The sequence below is a fragment of the Megalopta genalis genome, chromosome 11, assembly GCF_051020955.1.
Source record: "Megalopta genalis isolate 19385.01 chromosome 11, iyMegGena1_principal, whole genome shotgun sequence".
In the NCBI taxonomy this organism is placed as follows: domain Eukaryota; kingdom Metazoa; phylum Arthropoda; class Insecta; order Hymenoptera; family Halictidae; genus Megalopta; species Megalopta genalis.
In genome coordinates this window covers 4,248,432-4,266,098 of record NC_135023.1, presented here as the reverse complement: position 1 = coordinate 4,266,098, position 17,667 = coordinate 4,248,432, and the positions used below count along the sequence as shown (strand labels likewise).

Genomic DNA, 17,667 nt, shown 5'->3' with positions numbered 1-17,667 from the left:
ATGGATTTCCAACGAAACGTTTCGTAGAACGGTAAAAACTCCTAGGACATGAAACGAGGCGCACCGCACACGGTAAGGAAGTGAGAAACGAAAGCCGAATGGAGAACGGTAGCGGATGATTTTTGCGATGAAGTTAAGTATACAGAGTTGATTTAAAATAATGTGGAGCAAATGTAACGAGTATATTTTGCACAACACAATTTTTACAAAACAATATCACAGTTCGGAGATCGGCATTCGCGTAGTATAGAAAAGAAATAATCATCTAGCGTAGTCGTAGTCGGTACAAAGTCTAGCGTAGTGTAATCTAGTCGATTCGAGTCTAGTATTATTATATTCTAATTATACTAGGTATTAGTATATAGTATTAAGAAAATACAATTTATTTACAGACACGTTTTGTTACATACTGAAAGCTAACTTCGAAGGACGCACGGAGCGGTTTCCAGTTCACGGACCGTTATCGCCCACGTCTCCAGTCTCGGCGCACAAACTAAAATAAGGTCACCGAGTCTTCGTTTAGCCATTATCACAAACTCGCCCTGCCCATGTCGCGCATCGCAGGCACTTGGCACTCTGACACGAACATTTCTTCGATCGTGGAACTCGACGATATTCTCATCGTTATTTCCCTGTCGACACAATAGGAAACATGATGAAAGACAAGAAATTGAATTCGTTTTGTTTGTCTCGTAGGCGAGTAACTGGATTAATTGGCAAGGCAAAAGATATACGGATATACGGATATACGGATAGAACCACCCCCTCCCCCTCCCCAACCCTTGGATCACGGTAATGATGGTAACGTTGAAGGACGAAGGGGCAAGAGAAAAAGAAAAAGAAAAAGTTTAGATGCTGCAAGCGAACAACGTACTTCAGTTTCTTCGACCCGATGCAAGGTTTTTGTTATAGTGAGGATAAGTTCAGCCGCTTCCAAATTCAGTTGGTTCTGGACGGCACTCACGGTACCTCTGGCAACCAAATCGCTTTGACAGTAGGCTTTTGCCAATTCCTCGGCAGAGCACGGCCTACAGTCCTCATCCTCCTCTTCGTTGTACATGCTGTATCTTCCTCGAGGTTCGTCGATGACGCGGTGTGGACGTCGTCGTTGTCGTACCTCCAAATCGTATTGTAACTTGACGTCGCGATGTTCACCAGATACAGGCTGTTCTTCCGCCTCGATGTATAGCGCCGCTGGTTGTTTGTTGGCAGCAGCAGCAGCAGCAGCAGCAGCAGCGTAAAAACACCTGTGAGACGCCCTGTGCTTACCATCTCGTGGGGTATACAACGATCGAAGTTTCCCATGAGTCTCCAAATATACTCTGACAGGGCCAGAAACTTTGATGCACGTTCGAAATCCAGATAATAATCGAGAAACGTTGTCGAAGCTTCCAGTCAACGTACTTTGATTCGCATAAACGTTGTTTCTCTGACCCCGTTTACCAGACTCGATTGATTCAGAATCCGAATCTGAATCGACTCTTGGAACGGATTCGGTTAAAACGGGAGGCGATAGAACGACTCGTAAAGCTCCACGTGCATATCGCCAAATCACAGTCCCTCTCGAACATCGAAGGTAGACTGGTCGTACACCTCGTCCACCACCCCCGCTGTAACGCAATAATACCGGTAAATGTCGAGATAGTTGTCGCTTTTGCGCTTTTATTTTCATCATTTCCCTGTTTTTCCCTGTTTTCAATTCGATCACTCGTCGGCAAGACATTGCGACCATGCAGCGAGAGTTTGCAAACATTTACATACACGTTTGGCGTTTGTCTATACTACGCTCCACATAAGTGTGCACGGATATATTGTATGTATGTATCGAGCAAGAACCGTTGCTTATAAGGCGCGAACTCGAACCGCTCTTTCTTTGGTAAAGAAAGAGATGATAAATCGAACGCTAGCTCGCGAGATGCTTCTCGAGTGGGCTCGGAGGATGTCTGAGAAAACCGGTTCTGGTCGTAAGTCGTGCGACTGGTTTCGCGTTCAATAAAAGTCGCAGAGTTTTCCTTGTCCATTATAGAGATCGAAACGCATTGTGTGTACACATAGACTATGTTGTATCGCGCGACGAACCGCGAGTAGATCGATGTCGCGTACAGTTAAATTAACAGAAATTCTGCGAATTACTCTTTAGACTTTATATACGGCAGTTACGGTCTGCGTCAGCGGCGGTAGCAGCGATCAAAGATAGGAAATGGTTGCGGAAAAAGAAAGATTTCAAATATAATAAATAACGAATAATATAAGAAATACAAACCTTCCAATCCAGTCGCATTGATCGGCGGCTTGTAGGGCAGCATGTTGGTACGTGGGGGCCGATGACACGACGTTAACATATTGATGTAACAGTAATGATATCAAACCAGCGACGAACGTAAGCGGTTTCATTTTTCGTTGATCCCGTATCGCGTCCACTAAATATTACCAAACGACTCGATTTGCATTTTACTTTAGAACCTCGTGCACGGCATTTTCATTTTTAAGGATATTCTTTGCAGCGAACGTGCATACAGATACGCGATTCTTCCTATGTCATTTTTTTTTCTTTAACTTTTACCTTTTTATAGAAACTGAAACATTCGATTTAGGACACAAGTGATTGCAGAGACTGCGATGGAGAGACGCAACAAGACTACGTACTCTAGATATATCTGTCTCCGATTTTAGTACATCACTGAATATCGTTGTTGTTGTTGTTGTTGTTGTCGTCGTCGTCGTAGTTGTTTAGTCGTCGTGTTACCGTATACGAGATGGTCTACCCGATTTCCAAATTTTATAATTACTACCGACAGATGGAAACGTCATTACGGTGGTCGAGCACATTGGCTTGCGTTCGAAGCGAATCGTTTGCGGTCGAGCGTCGATCGCAAAATTGTCCTGGTGCGTCTTTACAGATTTCCTAACTGATTCTACTCACTCTTCTCTCTACACTGCGTATTCGAGACTCGTGGTCGTACGGTCGCGTACATTCAACGAGCGAAATCGACAATATCCGAAGGATCATGCTTGTCGTCGTTGAAACGTGGAGGGCTGGTAAACACTCGCAAAAACTACTTTAGCTATCACGCGAGTCGACGTATTTCTACGGGTCTCTAGACGTTTGTGGCGACCGCTTACAGAACTTGTGCACAACTATTTTCGGCTGTCGTTCCCCGTTGATCTCACCCTTCTCCCTACTCTCATCCTTCGGTACCCGAGTCTCTTTGGTAGTGTTTGTGCTACAGCCGCTACAGCTACAACTCGGCTCATATGTTTTGGCCGCGTCGCTTCGCCTCGCCTCGCCTCGCCGCGCCACGCCGCGCCGCGCCACGCCATGCCACTCGCACACCGTTCAGTTTCGTCCTTTCATTCTCCCTGTCCTATATGTACTTCTCTTTTTTCCTTACCCATTCCCTTCTCATCCTGTGTTCTCTGTCACTCTGCACCGTCCGTTCTTTTCTTTAGTTTTTACGTCTTACTCGAACTATCCAAAAGCGTTGTCGTTTATCTCTCTGTTCGTTTCGTCACCAGTATGCTAGTACATACCGCTACACTGCTACTGTTGTTGTTGCTGTGGCCGGGATTGTGACTACAATATTGTGACTATATTGTTATTATTACGAGCCATTCGTGGTACCGTGGAATTTCATAACAATAATTAAATGTTTCTTATTATTACATTCTGTATCGATGTTGACCGTCGATTCTCAATTTTGTGTCATGCTTGTACAATAATTTACACGGATTTAATGGTGAAAATTTGTTCATGTACCTTACCTACCGTATATATTTATAATTTGTTTTCTTATCTTACTCTGTCGGCAAATTGCAATGGCAAGGGGAGTGCGGATTTAACAACAAGTAGGCTTTTCGGTGATTCGCGCGAGTTCATATTCCATGCTGTTCATTCTGAAACGTGTCCAACCCTTTTTGTAAAATCTTATTTTTTTTTTTTCGTTTTCCTCTTCATGGAAGAAGAAAAAACTTACATTTCGGAGCAAAATGTTTGCCAATTTACGTATCCTGGAGTACACTCGACAGGACAGGGATTATACGAATGTATATTGAACATCTTCATGCTAAATTTGTACGAATCTATAGACACGAATCCCGAGTTACGGACGCTGATGTTTCGAAAAATGCTATTCAACTGCCTGCGACAGTTGAGAAACGTACATGTACTTTTTATTTTTAAAAGTGTAATAACTTGAATGTAACGCGTCACTTTTACACTTGGTACTTACTTTTTCATCCAAAATAGTCGTGGCTGTTTTAATCCCAATCGGAATAGTATACAGTCATCGAGTAATTGATATAAATATCGAATCGGATCTTCCGGCTGGTGTAGGATCAAATGTCCAATCAGAAAATGAAACGTCTCAAAAATTTGTTTCTTCACTAAATAATTTTGACTTTTGAATCGTATTTGAGCTGCGCTGGTCTGAAACTAAGCGATGAAAATTCCAATGTTCATTAATCGCAGCTCCACTTTCTTTTTTCTACGAAACGATATCGAGATTACCTCGCTGGTTGATACTAGACGAGACTCTGCGAGACTCTTGTTTCGAAAGTAATCGAGATATGTATCCATTCGTTAATGTATTCGACTGCTAAGTAGCTAGAAGCGAATTCTTTTTCTATAATTTATTGAATCTCTTTTTTTTGTAAAAAAGAAGAGTTCTCTTTTGTTTTCCAGGCGACTTTCCATTGTGCAAATGTGGCGCCAAACGTGGAGAAAAGATGAAGCTCCGTTCATTGATGGTACAACGCCAATCGATGCAGCGGCAACATGCTGAACGTGTTGGCTAAAATCGACCGAGATCCGCCGCATAAGAACGAAACTCTGATGAATAGTATGGACGAAGTATCGTGTGTTCTTTTCTCCGCAAAGTCGTGTCAGTGGAGGGAGGAGGAGTAGGCTTGGGAGGAGGAGGGGAGGTATTAGGGGTAATACTAATTAAGTATTAAATTGTAAAATAGTAAAAAAAGAAAAAAAAAATGTTTTTACATCGATTATAATCCCCTTAAAATTTGTCCAAACAAATTTATGATGAGAGATGTAATAAAACTATGAATTTAAAGTGAACCATTAAGATATAAGAATATAAATTTATTAAGAGGGGTCGCTGGAGTGTTGGACGGTGGGTAAAGTATCGTTAAGCAGAAAACAGTAAAGTAAATTGGTTGATTTCTAGAATGCTAATTTCAGGTTCCAGCCTCTATAATTACAAGACTTGCCATAGCGGAGACTTTTTTTTGTAAAGATTACGGAATTTTCGCGTTGGACGAACCAAGAAGAAGTTTAGATGAATAAAAATGCAGACAGTTTAGGAAATGCATTAGCCAGGTATGTTGCAATGATTAATATTAAGATGAGTTTAATCGAATAGATGAATGGTGAAGGTTGTTTTCTATTACAGATTGGTGAAATGAAGATAGTTTTGATGAACTATTCCTAAAGAAGAATAAGTATGCGTATGATAAATGTTTGTGAATATAAATGTGATTTGAAAGGTATGGTATGATTATAGTTTTCTGAATTCTGCAGTGGATGCTCGACAATTGGATGGTGTGAAGTGGATGATGCGAAGCGAATGATGCAAAGGAAGATTTATGGTTGAAAGTTGAAAGATGGGAAGAAAGTAGGGAAGACTTTGCATAAATAAGAAAAAGAAAAAGTAAAAGAAAAAGATGTATCGGGGAGACTGGTAGGGAAGAAGACAGTGGAGCTAGTTTCTGTAAGAATAAATATGGAGCGTTTGTTTTGAAAGCGGTGCAAGTCCAGTTTGTTTGGTTTGGATAAAATTGAATGTTGGCAGATGTTGTTCCATCGGGAAGGAAGAAACACGTGGAGTTTTTGCGAGCAGTTATGACACGGACGTGACCAGGGTTGGCGTCCAGATTGTCTGGACGTCGTCCCCAATAGCCGGACATATGATATGTCGAAGAATCCAAGAATCCAAGAACTGCTTGTATGGTGGTAAAAGGTGTTTGAAAAATGGTGTACAGTATTTAGTTGATTAAAATGTATGATTTGTTTAATAAATAAATGTATTTTTTTGGAAGAAAGACAAGGAAAGATTTTGATTACTTTTCGGTTGACTTAATAAATTTGTATTGCTAGGTTATAATGGGTTACTTTGAATTGAAAATTCCTAGTTTGATTACATCTCCGATTCTAGATACGTGTTTGTATAAATTGTAAGAGGATATAATTGATGTATTTGATATGATGCACACACATTTGATTATTATATAGTTTAATAGCTAATTAGTATTATCATTAATACCTCCTCCCAAACGTCATCTCAAGCCGCGCAATGACAAGATTTAAGGGGGGGGGGGGGTGTCACAAGGCGCGGGGGAGGGGGGGGGTTGCCGAGCGAGGGGGAGGGGGGGGGGGGTCGCCGCGCATGCGGCGTTGTGGGGGGGGTTTCACGCGAAAAACGCGCGCTGGGGGGGCGCCGCAAGGGGCATGGGGGGGCGCGCCGCGCAAAGGCGAGGGGAATGGGGGGCGCGCCGCGCGAAAGGCAAGGGGAATGGGGGGCGCGCCGCGCGAAATGGCGAGGGCGGAGGGGGGGCGCGCCGCGCGAGGCTCGTGGGGTGGAGAGAAACGCGCGAGGGTCGTGGGGTGGGGAGAAACGCGCGCAAAATGCACTTCTTGATTCTTCTATATCACAGTTCGTTATTCTTTTGTTTATATTCATGGGTCTTATTTCTATGTAAATTTATTGAAAATAAAATTAATATTCTCAATTGTCATAACATTGATTTACTATTTCTTCTTACCTATATCACTATCCGATGTGAATATGAAATTATCCATTGTTGGAGGAAAATAAAATAAGTAACCTAAAATAGTAACAATTGTGAAGCCACCGGTGGCTACTAACTCGCCACCTGTCTATGGAAATTGGAATTGTACCACTTTCATAATCAATGGTTACGCAATTTCTTTTACCGGCCTTATGTTCCTTGTGTCAAGTTCATAATTCTCTACATTCGTTTGACATAACCGTTATCGATGCTGTGTTGGGGCGTCACAGCGTCGTCAGTAATAGCGACGAATTATGACGCTATATATGTGGACGGTATAAAATAAAGACTGCCATCCCTCCAACGCACCTCCAATATTCGCCGATTGGCCCTGCCCGATTTTTTTGTGGCAATAGTCAATCAGCGAGTCCGTTCCAAAGCACACGTCCGCATCGCCCCGGCAAAGGCAGGAAAGTTCCTCCAGGCATCACCGTCATAATATAATGTCAGGCTAACCCTTCGGAACTTTTCCTTCTTTATGACTCGTCCCGGCCATCGAGGCCGAGAGAAGCGAAGTCCCAAAAACCTAAGCTCAAAAAACAGCCGGCTAGGCACGTCCGTGTCATAAAGACATTAGTGCTGTGTACTAACAGATGCGAAACGTTGAACGTAAAACGTATCGGATGTTTCGAGTATGAGAGTTTGCAAAATGAATTCGAGGTGTTGATCTGTACAAGGAGAACTTTATTTACTCGACAGTGTGGCGGTTTGCTTGGTATTATGTTCTCTTAAACTGGATTCTCTGAGAACTGGGGACGATGGCTTTTCGGTAATAAAGGAAACGGTTAATTTGGCTAACTTGTAATGTGTTTTATTTAACTTTATGCGTACGTCTTTAGACTGTTTGTACGTCTTTACTCTCGGGAGGTTGCTATTAGACTGTACGTCTGTACTCTCGGGAGGTTGCTATTAGACTGTACGTCTACACTCTTGGGAGGTTGCTATTAGACTGTGAGAGAGTCCAGTGGTTTGCGTAGCAACAGCTAGTTACTAAGTTGTAGGTGGCGCTGTGTGCCGCTTGTACGGGCGTACGCCACAACAGACGGTGTTTGCCCCCCATCTAGCGGAAAAACGCAGAAACCGGTAGCCAAAATCTATCGCCGATAATTTGGCTAACAGTTTGAGCCTTTTGTCACTGCATCGATTGGCGCTGTACGGATATCGGAACGGAGCTTCATCTTTTCTTCGACAGAGGCGCCACATGCAGCGTACACTGCAGGATAACCAAAAACCGTTAATTATGGCAAAATTAAGGTATTAGAAATTTAATCAAGGGCATGGAACTGTTCGAGAGAATCTACAGCACGAGGCTTTGACAGAAGGTCGGAACGGACCGTTCTTGTTCGAATTGAACAAGTCACGAAGCGTAAACTTTCCGGATTTTTTTTTACTACTTAACAGTGATATTTTTAAGAAAAACGCTGTTCGCCTTTACTTTAGGATATTTCTATGGACGTGCAATCCAACCCGGTGTATACTTTTTTCCACAACTTCTTCATAATTCTGTTCACCGATGCCATACGTACTTCGTGAAATTCCCGGTCAGCTCTGTCCAGTGTTGCACTGTACGCTTCCAAATTTAATATCGTTTCTTGTAAAGTCTGATTTAAGAGAGAGAGAGGGAGAGAGAAAGAGAGAAGTTAAAGCAATTCTTCTTTCGTCGTCGTTGCTATCGTTTTCTCGTTGTTGTTATATCGTTGATTATTAATTGTATCTATGGTTGGTAAGTATATCTGTAGTCGACAATGTGTCGATAGTTGGTCGGTTATATATAACTGATGTATCTATAACTCTAATTCAATACGTCGGAACGGAAGATTCGTATGTTACGATAAGCGGGAGCGTGGACCGACGATAGTTGAACAATCTCCGTTTATTTTTCAAAATTGCGTCGTGTATAGCAATTTTGTCAGTTTTTTGTTCGTAGAGCTGCAGTCGAGGTAATGGCGTAACGTTAAAATTGTTACTCTAGACTGTCGTTAAATTTGGCCAACAGTTTGAGCGTTTTGCCGCTACTCCAAGTGGCGCTGCGCGGACATCGGACGGAGCTTCCTGTTTTCTACCAACGTGGCGCCACAATCGATCACGCGTCGATACGGTAGAGCTGCATAAAAACAAAACACACATTGATTGTGGCAAAATTATAGCATAAAATGGTAAACCAAAGAATACCGAATTGTTCGGGAGGATCTGTTTCACATTCTTTATCATGTTCGTTTAATACGATATCGATGAATTAGATTCTCTCTCGAACAGTTCCGTTTCCTTGGTTAGGTTCATTAGCAACTTTGATCAACGATCAACGATAACGCAAACATTATATATTTATATTGTTTTAATATAATTATAACTGGTGCGTGCGGTGTAATTACTAACTTTATTGGATAAGTTGCGTAGAATCACTTTCGGGTAGCGTGACGTCGTAGCATGAGAGGTATGAGGAGTATCAGAGGTATGAGAGCTATGAGGAGTATCAGAGGTATGAGAACGAGCGTCTCACTGCTGCTCTTTTTATATTATCCTGTTTGCCCCCGGCAAGGGCTCTGGACACTCCTGATTGGTTGACCCGCGAATGGGTTTTCCCAATCAGCGTTGTCCATCTCCTTCTCACCGTGTTGTCCCTTACGCCCTGAGCGCGTCCTTTTTTTTTTTTTTTTTTTTTTATGATGTAACGGCCTGGGTTTTCCTCAGGGCTGTTGCGCTCGGACTTCCTGCGTTCGGGTCCGTTTTGCGTGCCCTCCGGAATTCCCGCTTATTTATGACGGTCTCGTTGACTATCGAGAATCAGGTAAAAAAGAAACTCTACGGGCTTATTGCCATCCGGACAGGAAACAGCTTACTCAAAGATAGCCTTTTCGAAGGAGAGTCATAAATATGCTAGTCTTTTGCACGAGAAACAAATCTTTTCTTATGCGCGCCGACTGGCCGCTACATATTATTCTTTAATTTTTTACCGAGAAGTAATGAAAATAATAATCCCCTTAAAATTTTTTTAGCACTGAAGGGAAGGTTAGCGAATCGGCGAGCGTGTTTGAGGTTACTATTAATGCAGTTTATTGAATTGTTATCGATGAGCGCGGGCGCCACTAGCGTGGTGTCGTAGGACTAGCAACTTAGGACAGACTGAGCTTTTGGAGTTGCGCGTTTGTCTCTTTTATACTGGAAGAGAAGAAAAGAATAGATGGGCTTTCGTAGGAAAGGAGAAAGTTGGGAAAGTCCCGCGTTGGTCGAGGTGTCCAGATGTGAGGAGAATTGCTTTATTAGGGGTGCGTGATTTTTAGGGAATTTTGAGCATTAGGAACGGTACTTGTTTTATTGCTAGCGGCCGCGCTCAGGTAGAGGGATGCGACGCTACAATTTGTCCAAATAAATCTACCTTAGAACGTCTGAAGAATATTTGGAAATTTGTCGGACCCGAAATAATAAAGAATTTAACCGTGACGGCCGTTTTAATTTTCTAGTGTGCATGACACCTCGTGTATAACATGTGAATTTGTTTTTAAGCAAGGTGGACAGTGAAGATTAGCAAAGTACGCAAATATTTTTACGTACAAAGTACGTAAATATAATTTACGTACTTTGCTAATCTTCACTGTCCACCTTGCTTAAAAACAAATTCACATGTTATACACGAGGTGTCATGCACACTAGAAAATTAAAACGGCCGTCACGGTTAAATTCTTTATTATTTCGGGTCCGACAAATTTCCAAATATTCTTCACACGTTCTAAAGGAAAGGTGAACAGCGTCTTTCTTAAAAATATCACTGTTACGTAGTAAAAATAATCCCGAAAGTTTTCGCTTCGTGATTTGTTCAATACTTCGAACGCGGCTCGAGTCCGTCCCGACCATCTGTCAAAGCCTCGTGCTGCGTACTCTTTCGCGGACTCTCTCTCTCGCACCGTCACCTCTCATTGGTTAGCGTTTTTCGTTAATAACTCGTAAACAAAGCCACGGATTGCATTTTCGCAAAGGAAAAGTTACTTCCAATGACCTCAGCTACCTCTCATTTTCAGTTGTTAAAGTAATTGTGGGACACCCTGTATAGTAAAATTTATTTCTTCAAGTAATGTGAAGTTAATACATTGTCCGAAATTAAGAACGCGAGAGGGAGTGAAACAGCGAATGAGAGTGAGAAAGAGGGAGAAACGAGAGGCATTTGTCACCAAGGCAAGGCAAGGCAAGGAACCCGGTTACGTCAAGGAACCCCCCCCCCCCCCGCCGGTTATGTCAAGGAACCCCTCGGTTATGTCAATGAAAATCCCCCCACGGTTATGTCAATGAAAACCCGGTTATGTCAGGCCGGGTATGGTTATGTCAAGGTTATGTCAAGGTTATGTCAAGGTTATGTCAAGGTTATGTCAAGGTTATGTCAAGGTTATGTCAAGGTTATGTCAAGGTTATGTCAAGGTTATGTCAAGGTTATGTCAAGGTTATGTCAAGGTTATGTCAAGGTTATGTCAAGGTTATGTCAAGGTTATGTCAAGGTTATGTCAAGGTTATGTCAAGGTTATGTCAAGGTTATGTCAAGGTTATGTCAAGGTTATGTTATGTCAAGGTTATGTCAAGGTTATGTCAAGGTTATGTCAAGGTTATGTCAAGGTTATGTCAAGGTTATGTCAAGGTTATGTCAAGGTTATGTCAAGGTTATGTCAAGGTTATGTCAAGGTTATGTCAAGGTTATGTCAAGGTTATGTCAAGGTTATGTCAAGGTTATGTCAAGGTTATGTCAAGGTTATGTCAAGGTTATGTCAAGGTTATGTCAAGGTTATGTCAAGGTTATGTCAAGGTTATGTCAAGGTTATGTCAAGGTTATGTCAAGGTTATGTCAAGGTTATGTCAAGGTTATGTCAAGGTTATGTCAAGGTTATGTCAAGGTTATGTCAAGGTTATGTCAAGGTTATGTCAAGGTTATGTCAAGGTTATGTCAAGGTTATGTCAAGGTTATGTCAAGGTTATGTCAAGGTTATGTCAAGGTTATGTCAAGGTTATGTCAAGGTTATGTCAAGGTTATGTCAAGGTTATGTCAAGGTTATGTCAAGGTTATGTCAAGGTTATGTCAAGGTTATGTCAAGGTTATGTCAAGGTTATGTCAAGGTTATGTCAAGGTTATGTCAAGGTTATGTCAAGGTTATGTCAAGGTTATGTCAAGGTTATGTCAAGGTTATGTCAAGGTTATGTCAAGGTTATGTCAAGGTTATGTCAAGGTTATGTCAAGGTTATGTCAAGGTTATGTCAAGGTTATGTCAAGGTTATGTCAAGGTTATGTCAAGGTTATGTCAAGGTTATGTCAAGGTTATGTCAAGGTTATGTCAAGGTTATGTCAAGGTTATGTCAAGGTTATGTCAAGGTTATGTCAAGGTTATGTCAAGGTTATGTCAAGGTTATGTCAAGGTTATGTCAAGGTTATGTCAAGGTTATGTCAAGGTTATGTCAAGGTTATGTCAAGGTTATGTCAAGGTTATGTCAAGGTTATGTCAAGGTTATGTCAAGGTTATGTCAAGGTTATGTCAAGGTTATGTCAAGGTTATGTCAAGGTTATGTCAAGGTTATGTCAAGGTTATGTCAAGGTTATGTCAAGGTTATGTCAAGGTTATGTCAAGGTTATGTCAAGGTTATGTCAAGGTTATGTCAAGGTTATGTCAAGGTTATGTCAAGGTTATGTCAAGGTTATGTCAAGGTTATGTCAAGGTTATGTCAAGGTTATGTCAAGGTTATGTCAAGGTTATGTCAAGGTTATGTCAAGGTTATGTCAAGGTTATGTCAAGGTTATGTCAAGGTTATGTCAAGGTTATGTCAAGGTTATGTCAAGGTTATGTCAAGGTTATGTCAAGGTTATGTCAAGGTTATGTCAAGGTTATGTCAAGGTTATGTCAAGGTTATGTCAAGGTTATGTCAAGGTTATGTCAAGGTTATGTCAAGGTTATGTCAAGGTTATGTCAAGGTTATGTCAAGGTTATGTCAAGGTTATGTCAAGGTTATGTCAAGGTTATGTCAAGGTTATGTCAAGGTTATGTCAAGGTTATGTCAAGGTTATGTCAAGGTTATGTCAAGGTTATGTCAAGGTTATGTCAAGGTTATGTCAAGGTTATGTCAAGGTTATGTCAAGGTTATGTCAAGGTTATGTCAAGGTTATGTCAAGGTTATGTCAAGGTTATGTCAAGGTTATGTCAAGGTTATGTCAAGGTTATGTCAAGGTTATGTCAAGGTTATGTCAAGGTTATGTCAAGGTTATGTCAAGGTTATGTCAAGGTTATGTCAAGGTTATGTCAAGGTTATGTCAAGGTTATGTCAAGGTTATGTCAAGGTTATGTCAAGGTTATGTCAAGGTTATGTCAAGGTTATGTCAAGGTTATGTCAAGGTTATGTCAAGGTTATGTCAAGGTTATGTCAAGGTTATGTCAAGGTTATGTCAAGGTTATGTCAAGGTTATGTCAAGGTTATGTCAAGGTTATGTCAAGGTTATGTCAAGGTTATGTCAAGGTTATGTCAAGGTTATGTCAAGGTTATGTCAAGGTTATGTCAAGGTTATGTCAAGGTTATGTCAAGGTTATGTCAAGGTTATGTCAAGGTTATGTCAAGGTTATGTCAAGGTTATGTCAAGGTTATGTCAAGGTTATGTCAAGGTTATGTCAAGGTTATGTCAAGGTTATGTCAAGGTTATGTCAAGGTTATGTCAAGGTTATGTCAAGGTTATGTCAAGGTTATGTCAAGGTTATGTCAAGGTTATGTCAAGGTTATGTCAAGGTTATGTCAAGGTTATGTCAAGGTTATGTCAAGGTTATGTCAAGGTTATGTCAAGGTTATGTCAAGGTTATGTCAAGGTTATGTCAAGGTTATGTCAAGGTTATGTCAAGGTTATGTCAAGGTTATGTCAAGGTTATGTCAAGGTTATGTCAAGGTTATGTCAAGGTTATGTCAAGGTTATGTCAAGGTTATGTCAAGGTTATGTCAAGGTTATGTCAAGGTTATGTCAAGGTTATGTCAAGGTTATGTCAAGGTTATGTCAAGGTTATGTCAAGGTTATGTCAAGGTTATGTCAAGGTTATGTCAAGGTTATGTCAAGGTTATGTCAAGGTTATGTCAAGGTTATGTCAAGGTTATGTCAAGGTTATGTCAAGGTTATGTCAAGGTTATGTCAAGGTTATGTCAAGGTTATGTCAAGGTTATGTCAAGGTTATGTCAAGGTTATGTCAAGGTTATGTCAAGGTTATGTCAAGGTTATGTCAAGGTTATGTCAAGGTTATGTCAAGGTTATGTCAAGGTTATGTCAAGGTTATGTCAAGGTTATGTCAAGGTTATGTCAAGGTTATGTCAAGGTTATGTCAAGGTTATGTCAAGGTTATGTCAAGGTTATGTCAAGGTTATGTCAAGGTTATGTCAAGGTTATGTCAAGGTTATGTCAAGGTTATGTCAAGGTTATGTCAAGGTTATGTCAAGGTTATGTCAAGGTTATGTCAAGGTTATGTCAAGGTTATGTCAAGGTTATGTCAAGGTTATGTCAAGGTTATGTCAAGGTTATGTCAAGGTTATGTCAAGGTTATGTCAAGGTTATGTCAAGGTTATGTCAAGGTTATGTCAAGGTTATGTCAAGGTTATGTCAAGGTTATGTCAAGGTTATGTCAAGGTTATGTCAAGGTTATGTCAAGGTTATGTCAAGGTTATGTCAAGGTTATGTCAAGGTTATGTCAAGGTTATGTCAAGGTTATGTCAAGGTTATGTCAAGGTTATGTCAAGGTTATGTCAAGGTTATGTCAAGGTTATGTCAAGGTTATGTCAAGGTTATGTCAAGGTTATGTCAAGGTTATGTCAAGGTTATGTCAAGGTTATGTCAAGGTTATGTCAAGGTTATGTCAAGGTTATGTCAAGGTTATGTCAAGGTTATGTCAAGGTTATGTCAAGGTTATGTCAAGGTTATGTCAAGGTTATGTCAAGGTTATGTCAAGGTTATGTCAAGGTTATGTCAAGGTTATGTCAAGGTTATGTCAAGGTTATGTCAAGGTTATGTCAAGGTTATGTCAAGGTTATGTCAAGGTTATGTCAAGGTTATGTCAAGGTTATGTCAAGGTTATGTCAAGGTTATGTCAAGGTTATGTCAAGGTTATGTCAAGGTTATGTCAAGGTTATGTCAAGGTTATGTCAAGGTTATGTCAAGGTTATGTCAAGGTTATGTCAAGGTTATGTCAAGGTTATGTCAAGGTTATGTCAAGGTTATGTCAAGGTTATGTCAAGGTTATGTCAAGGTTATGTCAAGGTTATGTCAAGGTTATGTCAAGGTTATGTCAAGGTTATGTCAAGGTTATGTCAAGGTTATGTCAAGGTTATGTCAAGGTTATGTCAAGGTTATGTCAAGGTTATGTCAAGGTTATGTCAAGGTTATGTCAAGGTTATGTCAAGGTTATGTCAAGGTTATGTCAAGGTTATGTCAAGGTTATGTCAAGGTTATGTCAAGGTTATGTCAAGGTTATGTCAAGGTTATGTCAAGGTTATGTCAAGGTTATGTCAAGGTTATGTCAAGGTTATGTCAAGGTTATGTCAAGGTTATGTCAAGGTTATGTCAAGGTTATGTCAAGGTTATGTCAAGGTTATGTCAAGGTTATGTCAAGGTTATGTCAAGGTTATGTCAAGGTTATGTCAAGGTTATGTCAAGGTTATGTCAAGGTTATGTCAAGGTTATGTCAAGGTTATGTCAAGGTTATGTCAAGGTTATGTCAAGGTTATGTCAAGGTTATGTCAAGGTTATGTCAAGGTTATGTCAAGGTTATGTCAAGGTTATGTCAAGGTTATGTCAAGGTTATGTCAAGGTTATGTCAAGGTTATGTCAAGGTTATGTCAAGGTTATGTCAAGGTTATGTCAAGGTTATGTCAAGGTTATGTCAAGGTTATGTCAAGGTTATGTCAAGGTTATGTCAAGGTTATGTCAAGGTTATGTCAAGGTTATGTCAAGGTTATGTCAAGGTTATGTCAAGGTTATGTCAAGGTTATGTCAAGGTTATGTCAAGGTTATGTCAAGGTTATGTCAAGGTTATGTCAAGGTTATGTCAAGGTTATGTCAAGGTTATGTCAAGGTTATGTCAAGGTTATGTCAAGGTTATGTCAAGGTTATGTCAAGGTTATGTCAAGGTTATGTCAAGGTTATGTCAAGGTTATGTCAAGGTTATGTCAAGGTTATGTCAAGGTTATGTCAAGGTTATGTCAAGGTTATGTCAAGGTTATGTCAAGGTTATGTCAAGGTTATGTCAAGGTTATGTCAAGGTTATGTCAAGGTTATGTCAAGGTTATGTCAAGGTTATGTCAAGGTTATGTCAAGGTTATGTCAAGGTTATGTCAAGGTTATGTCAAGGTTATGTCAAGGTTATGTCAAGGTTATGTCAAGGTTATGTCAAGGTTATGTCAAGGTTATGTCAAGGTTATGTCAAGGTTATGTCAAGGTTATGTCAAGGTTATGTCAAGGTTATGTCAAGGTTATGTCAAGGTTATGTCAAGGTTATGTCAAGGTTATGTCAAGGTTATGTCAAGGTTATGTCAAGGTTATGTCAAGGTTATGTCAAGGTTATGTCAAGGTTATGTCAAGGTTATGTCAAGGTTATGTCAAGGTTATGTCAAGGTTATGTCAAGGTTATGTCAAGGTTATGTCAAGGTTATGTCAAGGTTATGTCAAGGTTATGTCAAGGTTATGTCAAGGTTATGTCAAGGTTATGTCAAGGTTATGTCAAGGTTATGTCAAGGTTATGTCAAGGTTATGTCAAGGTTATGTCAAGGTTATGTCAAGGTTATGTCAAGGTTATGTCAAGGTTATGTCAAGGTTATGTCAAGGTTATGTCAAGGTTATGTCAAGGTTATGTCAAGGTTATGTCAAGGTTATGTCAAGGTTATGTCAAGGTTATGTCAAGGTTATGTCAAGGTTATGTCAAGGTTATGTCAAGGTTATGTCAAGGTTATGTCAAGGTTATGTCAAGGTTATGTCAAGGTTATGTCAAGGTTATGTCAAGGTTATGTCAAGGTTATGTCAAGGTTATGTCAAGGTTATGTCAAGGTTATGTCAAGGTTATGTCAAGGTTATGTCAAGGTTATGTCAAGGTTATGTCAAGGTTATGTCAAGGTTATGTCAAGGTTATGTCAAGGTTATGTCAAGGTTATGTCAAGGTTATGTCAAGGTTATGTCAAGGTTATGTCAAGGTTATGTCAAGGTTATGTCAAGGTTATGTCAAGGTTATGTCAAGGTTATGTCAAGGTTATGTCAAGGTTATGTCAAGGTTATGTCAAGGTTATGTCAAGGTTATGTCAAGGTTATGTCAAGGTTATGTCAAGGTTATGTCAAGGTTATGTCAAGGTTATGTCAAGGTTATGTCAAGGTTATGTCAAGGTTATGTCAAGGTTATGTCAAGGTTATGTCAAGGTTATGTCAAGGTTATGTCAAGGTTATGTCAAGGTTATGTCAAGGTTATGTCAAGGTTATGTCAAGGTTATGTCAAGGTTATGTCAAGGTTATGTCAAGGTTATGTCAAGGTTATGTCAAGGTTATGTCAAGGTTATGTCAAGGTTATGTCAAGGTTATGTCAAGGTTATGTCAAGGTTATGTCAAGGTTATGTCAAGGTTATGTCAAGGTTATGTCAAGGTTATGTCAAGGTTATGTCAAGGTTATGTCAAGGTTATGTCAAGGTTATGTCAAGGTTATGTCAAGGTTATGTCAAGGTTATGTCAAGGTTATGTCAAGGTTATGTCAAGGTTATGTCAAGGTTATGTCAAGGTTATGTCAAGGTTATGTCAAGGTTATGTCAAGGTTATGTCAAGGTTATGTCAAGGTTATGTCAAGGTTATGTCAAGGTTATGTCAAGGTTATGTCAAGGTTATGTCAAGGTTAT

At 40.2% G+C, this 17,667-nt stretch overlaps 2 protein-coding genes and 1 long non-coding RNA gene across 7 annotated transcripts; all 3 read right to left on the bottom strand.

Annotated features, from left to right (window-relative positions):
• Positions 1 to 163: 163 nt before the first annotated feature.
• Metrn (meteorin) lies at positions 164 to 3,527 on the bottom strand. Of its 5 annotated transcripts, none has more exons than XM_033479845.2 (4): positions 3,393 to 3,527; positions 2,264 to 2,576; positions 875 to 1,610; positions 164 to 632 (listed from the first exon to the last, which is right to left on the bottom strand). In XM_033479845.2, the coding sequence occupies exons 2-4, from the start codon at positions 2,392 to 2,394 to the stop codon at positions 417 to 419; spliced, it is 1,083 nt and encodes a 360-aa protein (XP_033335736.2). In that variant the 5' UTR covers positions 2,395 to 2,576; positions 3,393 to 3,527; the 3' UTR covers positions 164 to 416. The 5 variants fall into 5 exon arrangements, with proteins under 5 accessions (XP_033335736.2, XP_033335735.2, XP_033335737.2 ...); XM_033479844.2 differs by lacking the exon at positions 3,393 to 3,527 and adding an exon at positions 2,647 to 3,378; XM_033479846.2 differs by lacking the exon at positions 3,393 to 3,527 and adding an exon at positions 2,924 to 3,378.
• A 55-nt stretch (positions 3,528 to 3,582) lies between these two features.
• Positions 3,583 to 6,882, bottom strand: LOC143260282 (uncharacterized). Its single transcript, XM_076525284.1, has 5 exons — positions 6,775 to 6,882; positions 4,508 to 4,790; positions 4,230 to 4,432; positions 3,975 to 4,139; positions 3,583 to 3,894 (listed from the first exon to the last, which is right to left on the bottom strand). Exons 2-5 carry the CDS (start codon positions 4,574 to 4,576, stop codon positions 3,837 to 3,839), a joined length of 495 nt encoding a protein of 164 aa, XP_076381399.1. The 5' UTR covers positions 4,577 to 4,790; positions 6,775 to 6,882; the 3' UTR covers positions 3,583 to 3,836.
• A 708-nt stretch (positions 6,883 to 7,590) lies between these two features.
• Positions 7,591 to 9,144, bottom strand: LOC143260283 (uncharacterized). Its single transcript, XR_013034420.1, has 2 exons — positions 8,328 to 9,144; positions 7,591 to 8,014 (listed from the first exon to the last, which is right to left on the bottom strand). It is a non-coding gene; the product is annotated as an uncharacterized LOC143260283 (long non-coding RNA).
• Positions 9,145 to 17,667: the final 8,523 nt, after the last annotated feature.